Source organism: Pteropus medius, unplaced genomic scaffold, assembly GCF_902729225.1.
Source record: "Pteropus medius unplaced genomic scaffold, Ma_sr-lr_union100, whole genome shotgun sequence".
NCBI lineage: Eukaryota > Metazoa > Chordata > Mammalia > Chiroptera > Pteropodidae > Pteropus > Pteropus medius.
The window spans coordinates 5,594,173-5,604,062 of NW_024347791.1; the positions used below are offsets into that span (position 1 = coordinate 5,594,173).

The following is a 9,890-nucleotide window of genomic DNA, read 5'->3' on the forward strand; positions in this document are numbered from 1 at the left end:
TACCTATGAAAACTTGTGAGACTCTTTCAATTGCAAAAGCTAGAAACTCAGCTCAAAGTGGCTTAAAGAGAGAGGGAGGAAGGGAGGGAGAGAGAACGCATTGGCTCAAACCAGAAAGTTGAAAAGCAGATCCCTTTAGGTATAGCTGTATCCAGGGATCAGATTGTGTCTTCAGATTTTGATCGTGCTATGTCTCAGTTCTGCTTCCCTCTATTCTGGCTTGATTCTTAGACTGGTGTTCACTCACTGGTCTGAGCAGCTCCGCACTTCCCTTACCCTGTAGCTAGCAATCCCAGAAGAAAGAGAGGTTTCCTTCCCCAGTAGTTGTAACAGAAGTTCTGGAATTGACTTTTTGGCCTGCCTTAGGTCACATGCCCATCTCTGGGCTAAGCACTCTGGCTCCAGGTTGGAGGGCAAGGTGGATGGAAGGTGCTGATTGGTCAGGCTTGGGTTACAAACCATCCCTGGAGCATTTGGAGGGGCCCTCAGGTTAGTCTCCCAGACCACATGGATCGTGGAAGGATGATTCTCCCAGGGAAAACTGTGGTGCCATTCTAGAAGAGGAGGGATCTGGAGAGGCTGGGCAGGCCCCAAAAAAAAAAGTGTCATGTGCGTGTATATAACTCATCAGCTCTCTCAGCAATAACATGTATACAGTTTTGGTTGCAGAGTACGGTCTCTGCACCAAAGCCATTTGGGAGACTTTTGAGTCCATCTTGTGAAGCTCAACATAAACAAGATCTCTCACCAGGAGAAAGTTGTGAAACAAGGAAACCGAGATCAGAAAAGCAGGGATCAGTGAGTTCTGCAAAAAACTCCAGGCGAGATTCTCAAAGACCTCTCTGGGATGGCATCCATGTGTGGTGAGCCTTCGGGGAGGCGGAGGACTTCTGCGTCCCTGGAGAAGAGGCTGAGGTGGAGGAAGAGCTGACAGTGAGGAACTCACCAGTCCATCAGCGACGCTCCCAACATTGCCATCTTCTGGTCCAGAAGGAGAGAGGGGAGTCAGAAGAGTAAATGGCATTAGAAATGAGGTAGCCTCTCTGGAAACTCATGCAAGCAGGGACTTGAAAGCCCTGAAGGACAGCAGAAGAAATACAAAGCCTCTGTGATCAAAAGGAACATAAGCCTGAGAAGCACTCTGCAGACCATGCATGAGTCGATGTCTACACCCGGAGAGTCAGAGCTGAGTAGAACTCAAACAGGAGCAGCAGAAGTTCAGGAAGCCCGGCGGCCCGGGTCCGGAGGCGCCTCTGCCTTCCCTTTCATTTTCGAGCTCCGTGGAGAAGGTGCCTTTCGGCCCTTGGAGGAGGCAGCGACCGCCTACCAGAGGAGCTGGGCATGAGCTCGGTGACTGCGCATAAACTGGACCCCCAACCCCCTCAGGCAGGACAGTGAGGGCTCTGCCTCAAGCGCCGACGCCCTGGGCGAACTGCAGGGGGAGAGGGGGAAAAGTCAAACTGCCAGACTCCGGCTGCAAGCCCGTGGAAGGTGGCGTCCAGGCCGCGCAGGCGGCCTCTGCGCGGCACAGCGAGAGCCTGGAGGCCCTGCTGGCGAAGGGCGACGAGTGCGAGCAGCGCCTGGCCGCCGTGCGGGAGCGCCTGGAGGGCCTGGCCGCCGCGGCGGAGGACCAGGGCGGCCTGGCCAGCACCGTGCGGAGCCTGGGGGAGGCGCAGCTCACGCTCTACGGCGACGTGGAGGAGCTGAAGAGGAGCGTGGGCGAGCTCCCCGGCACCGTGGACGCGCTCCAGAAGGTTCAGGAGCAGGTGCACACGCTGCTGGGCCAGGACCCAGCCCAGGCGGCCCGCCTGCCTCCTCAGGACGTCCTGGACAGACTCTCTTCTCTAGACCACCTCAAATCCTCCGTCAGCCAAGTGGAGTCGGACTTGAAAATGCTCAGGACTGCCGTGGACAGCTTGGTGGCCTACTCAGTGAAAATAGAAACCAACGAGAACAACCTGGAGTCGGCCAAGGGTTTGCTTGATGACCTGAGAAATGACCTGGATAGGTTGTTTGTGAAAGTTGAGAAAATCCATGAAAAAGTCTAAATGAATTGTGTGTGCAGGGTGCGGATTGAAAGTTCAGTTTCTCATGACCAAAAAAAAAATGTGTTGTTTTCTCCCTCGCGGTCCCCCGTCCCCCACGTCCTCATTCCTCGTAAAGAGCAGTGGACGCCACTTGGAACACCAAGGTATTTTGTATTTTCATGCCCGGTTAATTTATTTACGATTATTACCACACACCACTGGTTTCTTAAGTTTTCTGCTTCTCCTTTCGGTCGGTTTCCTGAAGGCCAAGCCCCTGTGAATCAGAGGTGCCTTTTAGCAGGATGTCTCTAGTGTCAGAGAAGAACCATAATGGCTGCAACCGAGGATTAACAGAAGCAGATTAACCTCAAAAAAGCCCGGCTGGCTGGCGGATTTCAAGTCAAAAAACCAGGGGGAGGGGGGAGGAGGCATTTTTCTTTCTAATTGTCTTTGAGAACAATTAATTTTATTATTATTTTTTGTACTTCTGGCTGCAGTTTTCATGAGATGTCACTCGTTGTCTTCCACTTTAAACTGGTTAAAACTCAAAAATGTCAGCTCTGAATAAGGACAGGGACAAGCCCCTTGTTTTTTTAGTTGAAAAGAAACAGCTGCCTGACAGTCGCCTCCCTGGTGTGGGTGTCTTTTTCTTTCCTGAGTCATCCCAGTGATCTCAAAGATAACTAACTATGCAAAGAATCCAGAGGGTTCTGAGTGTGAAGGCACAACACCCCACAGAGTCCCCTGTGACCGATGTGTGTCACCTCTTGGTAGGGTCCCTAAATAATGCGTAGGTTTAGAATCCCTGAAAGGGGTGTCCTTGGATTCTTTCAGGAAGTGTATTATGGGGGCTGTCCACAAAGGCGGCTGTCTCCCTGGGGAATGGAGGCCGAGTCTTTCTATTTAACCGTGACGTCCATGAAGAGGTCTGCTGTCAGAGCCGACCCCCATCTGTGAGGGATGTGTGCATTTTCTGTAGTTGTTTGCTGTTTCCCTTTGAGCTGTACTGTTCTTTAATGGCTGTCTTGCCCTTCAAAAAAGAAAACAAACAAATGAAAAGATTAAAAAAGATTGTTTAGTTTACTGTGAAATGAACTGTATGGCTTATTTACAGTATTTTTAATTCTTAATAAACACTTGAGCTTTGTTACGACTTTTCCAGAGTGTTTACTTCCTGAGAATTTAGTAATTATGATATGTTTTATTAATGTGAAGTATTCAGGATTAGCAAGACAGGTAAATTTTCAATTTTCAGACTTTTTTCAGTTCTAAAACCAAGATGGCCTCATTCTTGGTCCTGGGGACATACTTTTGATTGACTGTTAGTAGGTTTGTTTATATATAGGTCATTGCTTGACTTCAACTCTTGTTAGCTCCAGCGGAGGGTCTCAACCTTGAGTACCCTATTAGAATCTTCGGGGGAGCTTTAACTAAGTGCTTGGGCCCACCTGCATGGATTTGGATCCACTGGGTATAAGGAGGGCTGGCACCCTAGCTGCTGCTAATGTGCAGCCAGGTTTGAGAATCACTGTCTCAGACCGTCTTAGTGACTGTTCCAGTGCAAACTTGGGCATGTTTCCTTTACTTCCCAGGTTACCCTCCACCTATAAAGTGGCATCTAATGAGCACCTTGCTAAGTACTTCATAGGCCTCTGTTTATTTCTCCTGACATTCCTGGGAGGTAGGTATTCTCATTTTCCATTTTACAGAAAGGCAGCAGGCTGAGAAGCATCATACAAGATCATTAGCTAGGAAGTGGCAGGGCTGAGATTTGAACCCAGTCCCTCTCTAACTGGGACAGCATCCTTCCCCTTCCACCAGGACCATCACAGGGCCACACTGACCTCTGCAGCCCTTGCCATCCCCTGTTTCAGAGCCTGAGGCTACAGGCTCTTTCTCTCCTACCCAAGGAGTGGAGAGGGGCCAGGATCTGAATGCATATGTAGTTTCATGCTCTCCTTTCTGGCCAGAGGGCCCCTCATCTCTGAACTTCCTCTGTCAATCATTCTAGGTCCCTGAGGCATCGTCTTCAAGGCTGCATAACTCTGAGCATGATGTTTTTCCAAAATCAGGATGAGCCCTTTAGTAAGTGTTAGAAATCATTTGTATTTTTATTCTAAAGTCTAAGAGTTGATATATATGTTTTAAAAACTAGTTTTGCCCTCATTTGGGGAGGGTGTTAAGCAGCATAAACCCCCATGCATGAAGAAAGTTAAATTCTCTTGGTTTCTTATCAGGTTGGTTGGTTGTGTCAGGCATATTCTTGCTCTTTCTCTTGCCATCATTTCTGCGGTCTGTAATCTCAGACTGTGGAGTGGTTTAATAGATTCTCAATACTAGAATAGAAAACATCTACAAGGGCCAGAGACATAATCAAATATAAATTTTAAGCGGTGAAAATCAAAGGAATGCGTTATAAACTCGCATTCCTGATGCTGGGGCAGTTGGAGCTAGATCTACCCCAAATAACAATCACAATTCAATCTTGTTCATGTGTATACTCATTCATTCAACGAACATTTGTTGAGCCCATAGTCAGGTGTTTTGCTAAGCATCAGTGAACTCAAGATGTACGTGACAGGATACTTGTCCTACAGCCAGGTGTAATGAGGCACAGAGGAGGGAGTGGCCAGTTCTGCCAGAGTTGGGTGGGGGTGGTTAGAACAGGTTTGCAAAGGTCTACAGGAAGTCCCTTGGAATGCTTCCACGAGTGATGGGAAACTTCAGGAAATGAGGTTGCCATGCCCTTTGAATGGGGAATATGCACAAGTTATTGAAGGTGTTGATTCAATTGCAGATGGTTTAGCACCATGATCAGACTCCGCAGTGAAATTTCCCAGGCAAAACTCTCAGCACGCTGGTGAGAAGGCTGCTCTACCACTTCCTGTGTTAACTTAGAATGGATTAGAATGGAATGACGTGAGGGTGATGATGATGGTGTTGGTGGTGCTGGTGGTGGTGTTGATATGATGATGCCTCACAGAGTGGTTGTAAGGGTTGAATGAGATCATGGGTGGAGAGGGTTTAGTTTAGCACAGCATCTGGCATGTAGTATGAGCTCCAGGGCTTGCTCGTGTGCAGCCAGAGGTTAAAAAATTGAAATACTTGATGTGCTGCTTGGTCAACAGTTGTAGCCTTGAGCCCCCTGAGTGCTTCCCTGGGGACCTCTAGACCGCCTCACAGTCCAGCAACTAATAGGTTAACATCCCGGCACAACAAAGACCTCCAGCACCCAGCTCCAGCCTCATGGCCAACATCAGTTCTAATGGGTGGGCACCCATGCTTTGCCTGTAGTTAAATATTTGAAATACCCCTATGTCTTCCTTGAAGCATGCCTCTGATCTGTTTTTCCAGTAACATCTGGACACACACACACACACCCCGTCGGACATCTCACAGGGTTCCAAACTGAAGTCATCATTTTCCACAGACTAAGGGGAACCCTTGCTCCCCTCATCCTTGAGCCATAAGCTCAGGAGTCACTCCCTGTTCCCTGCCTCTCTCTTTTCCTGCCTCTGCACACTCATCCGGGTTGAAGCCCTGACGCAGCTACCCCATCGCACTTCTAGCCTTCTCTCCGCTCTACTAGATGGTGCTTGAGTTCCAGCAGCAGCCCCCTCTCTGTGTCCCCTGCCTGTTAACTGAGTACAGAAACATGGTTCGTGCACCCAGTAGTCATTTCATAATATTCAGAGAACAACATTCTGCCTGACATCTGAGAGATGACTAAGAACAAGGCAGGTATGGTTCCCGCCTTCACGATGCTCCTGGTCCATTTGGGAGGAGACCAGCAGTAAATATTGAAAGAAACAGAGCTAAATGTACAAATTGCAGTATATGTCTTGAGGGAGAGGACCAGCCCCTAAATGGCCTCCCTGTCTCTAGCCTCCCCGGCTCCCATTCAGGGAATTCCACACAGGTGACCAGCATGATCTTTCTCAAAAGAGATCTGCCTGTGTCCCTTCTCTATTAAGCCCTTAAGTGTCTCCCCTTCGGCTTCAAGAGAAAATCCCGGATCCATGGTGTGGTTGAGAAGGAACTTTCTGGCTGCTTTGTCTCCCTGCCATCCAGCCTCATCTTCTATGGATTCTGCTCGTAGCTGCACTGACCAACTGAACCATTCCACATGTACCTCTTACTTGGTCACAGTGCCTTTGCACACTCGTCTTCCTCCTACTCAGAGTTCTCTGCCTTCCCGTACCTGAACCATAGGCTGAATTGGGGCGCTCTTCCTAGTTTCCATCCTCCAGGCTTCTTGGTATGACAACGCTCCTCCCTCTGTGTTACGGCTGCTTGCTTGTCTGTCTTCCCACGGGAGGGTGCACTCTGTGGGTGATAGGGCTGTGTCTTTTATCTCTTTATCCACAGAGATCTCACTGTGCTTGGCCCACATCGATAACAATAGAAACAACATTTATTGAGCAGTTACTGTGTGCCAACCACCGTTCCAAGGGTTTTGCTAGGATCCACATAACTATAGGAGTGAAGGTACTATTATTATTATTATCTTTATTTTACAGATAGAGAAACTGAGGCAGAAAATTTAAATAACTTATTCCAAGTACTCACTAGTCACAGGTAGGAAGTGGTACAGCAAGATTTAGAGTCCGATTGTCTCAGTTAAAAACCTGTGCTCTGAAGTTCTCTAGGACTGGTTTCTCTTCTTCACTTAAAAACACCTAGCACTTTTGAGATTTACTTTTTATTGAAATATATCTTGTGTGTTTTAAAGGAATACATGTCTGAAGTATACAGCTGAATAAATTTCTACACACGTTATACCATGTACTAACCACCAGATCAAGATATATGCAACATTTTCAGTCTTCCAGAGGCTTCCTGCACCCTGCAGTCAATAGCCCCCCAAGGTCACGACTCTCCTGACTGCCGTCGTCACCACAGGCCACTTTCGCCCATTTTTGAATTTCAAATAAATGGAATCACACCAAATAAGGTCTGGTTTCTCCTTAAGAGAAACAACAGCTTTATTGCCATATAATTCATATACCATCCAATCCACCCTATTAAAATGTACAGCCGTTCTTAGTATAGTCATAGAAGGCTGGACACATTTCCTAAACCTTGCCCCATCATATATAAAAATTAGGCAGCACCCAGATGTGCAAAAAGAGCAGCCGTTTGAGTATATACATACAGACTTTTGAATTGGACGATGCCTTTTGGGGTCTCCATCTTGCCGAAAGGAGGGTGAGGTGTGGTGGAAATGTCTGTCCTCTTGCCTCTGAGGCTGGGTCCACAGTAGGTGGGCAGAGGTGAAAACCGCTGAGGTGGAGGGTTGACTGCCCTACTCCCTGCCCCTTCGAGCTGTGTTCGGTCAGGGGGTTGATCCCACAGCAGCTGTTTATTATGAACTGGGCACTGAGGTGCATCTGCTCTGAGGGACGAAAGGTGAGGGCTCCTCTCCTTGGAGACACAGGGGACACAGATACGTAAGTGGCACTGAAATCAGGTGCAGTGTGAACTGTGTAATGGTGAAGGGGTACATATAGGTGGGGCTGATGAGGTCTTGGACTTTTGTTGCTGTTGGCTGCCCAGTCCTTTATTTTTCTTTAGAGAATTATCCCTTCCCCACTGTTGATCTGGCTCTGATGAGACTGACTGGGAGGAGCACATGACCCCCGTTTGGCCAGTGAGAAACCCCATCTCCCCGTTTGACTTGTTCAAGATGAACACACGCCCTAACCTGGTCCATTGACTGCTGCCGGAACTTTCCAAAAGGGGTGCTCTTAGTCCCCTGGGGCTGCCAAGCTGGTATGATATAAGCCCAGAGCCACTAGGGGCCACCACCTGTGGAGACACCACTGAGAATAAAGCCAGCATAGAAGAAAGCAGAGCCAGGAGATGGCATGAGACAGGTTCCTGATGACATACTATAAGTATCTGGATCCAGCTGTGCCTGAAGCTCCAGAGGCCACACAGAATTTTACACCACTGTACCACCTTTCATATGTATATAAAGTGACATGAAGCCATATAAGGAATGGGCACGGCAGCACTGCTTATGATAAAAAAAAATTTAAATACCTAAAAAATCTGACAACCTGATCAATGACTACATTGTCACTTGTTCATACCATGCACCTCAAAGCAACAATGAAAATAAATAAAACAAAATCCTATGTATCGATGAAGAGTGAAAAGAAACAAGCTGCTGAAGAAAATGGTATGAAAACGTGCACATAAAATTAAGAAACCATGCAAAATAATATATATGGTAGTAAAAGTATAAAGAAATTACTATGAGACAGACTATCCAAATTCAGGTTGTTTGATTTCTCAGGCTAAGTGGGGCTACCTGGGTGTTCATGATATTATTCTTAATACTTTTTTCTCCTCTAGACATTTAATTATGAAAATTTAAACAGAAAAATTGAAAGAATTGCCCAACGAGCTCATATCTCTACTGCTTAGATAGCACAATAAATATTTCTATATTTACTTATCACATATATATCCATTCTATATTCTTGATAACTTTCTGTATGTCAGAAATATTTTGTAATTAATTTTATAAAGGGGGAAGTAACACATAGAGAAAAACTCACACTTTTACCGTTTAAAATAGCATTGATCAGAAAACAAAACATGACCTCTATATACTTCATGAAGTGCTATATATGTAAACATGATTAATTAGTTTTCATAATAAAGATAGCTAAATAGCCATGTGGTGTGCCCGTAGAGAGCTGAGGCTGAAAGGGATTCCAATCTAACTCCCTTATGTTATAGGACTGGGTCTCAGAGAGAGGAAGTTGCTCCCCCAAGCTCACAAACTAACCGTTAAGGAGACGGCCTTATTCCTTCTCCTCTGCCCCACTATTTGTTTTGGCTCCACCCTAGACGTAAGCAAAGGTCTGAAATGCCCAGGAGGGAGAAAAGGATCAGGGCAGCTGAGTTCCTGCAGGCAGTGAACTGCATCCTGGGTGGGAAGGGTGTGGTACCTTGGCCAAACTGAGCATGTTGGTCTTGAATACCCACGAGCAACACCTGTTGGGCAATAGCCCATCTGTGTTTAAATACCTGGTAATGTTCTGTTGAAATGCCTGTTACCAATCGTGTGTAGCTGCCCCGGCATTGGTGTTAAGATGCGTACTGTCCCATGGAGTCACTCTGAGGAACTCAAGAGCGTAGGTCTTTCTTTCTCATTCGCAGGTGTGGTCTTGGTGTGCTCTCCTGCGGGGCGCCCCCACTGCGGAGTTGTAAGGACAGCAGGCAGGCAGGGAAGGACCTGGGATCAGGAAGTTTGTCCTGGTCCTAGTCGGCTTGCCTGTGTTGCCTTGGATGATTCACCTTATCCCTCTGGGTCTCTTTCTCCTTTTATCTGTAAAGTGAGATGAGGTAGGTGATAAAATAATCTCCAAGTTCTCCAGCTCCACATTTCTTTGCCTTTATCATCGTATATGATTCTTTGGGAGCTTCCTGTGGGAAGCAGGAGGCCTGAGAGAAAAAGGATGAGCAGGTGGGCAAATCCCTGGGGGGCAAGGATGACTTCTGTCTCCCATCCGTGTCTGATCATATATTTTTTTTCTTATTGGGATGGGGCCAGTGGTTTGTTAGATTTGTTATTGGGGATAGTTGCCAGTCTGGGCTGACATCTAATATAACCTCATCTGAAGGCTGTTTACTTTCAGAAGATGCCTGGATGCACCAGTAACAATCTAAAATAGTTCAAACTTTTGAACTTTCAGCTGGGGAGTAGCCGCTCCTCAGTAGGACTAGTGGCTGTAGGAACTAGAGATGCCACTTGAAGTGAGAGTTTAGCGCCATCTAGTGTCTGAGTTGGGGGCTCACAGGCATGATTTCTTCATATTTTAGCTTGCACCATTAAAATATACCAAGAAA

At 46.9% G+C, this 9,890-nt stretch overlaps 1 protein-coding gene across 1 annotated transcript in view; it reads left to right on the forward strand.

Annotated features, from left to right (window-relative positions):
* CKAP4 (cytoskeleton associated protein 4) overlaps window positions 1-3,180 on the forward strand; it is a 16,673-nt gene extending 13,493 nt beyond the window's left edge. The window contains exon 3 of the mRNA XM_039877885.1: window positions 1,492-3,180. Coding sequence (XP_039733819.1) covers window positions 1,492-2,048 — 557 coding nt within the window. The 3' untranslated portion in view covers window positions 2,049-3,180. The remainder of the gene's footprint in view (window positions 1-1,491) is intronic.
* Window positions 3,181-9,890: the final 6,710 nt, after the last annotated feature.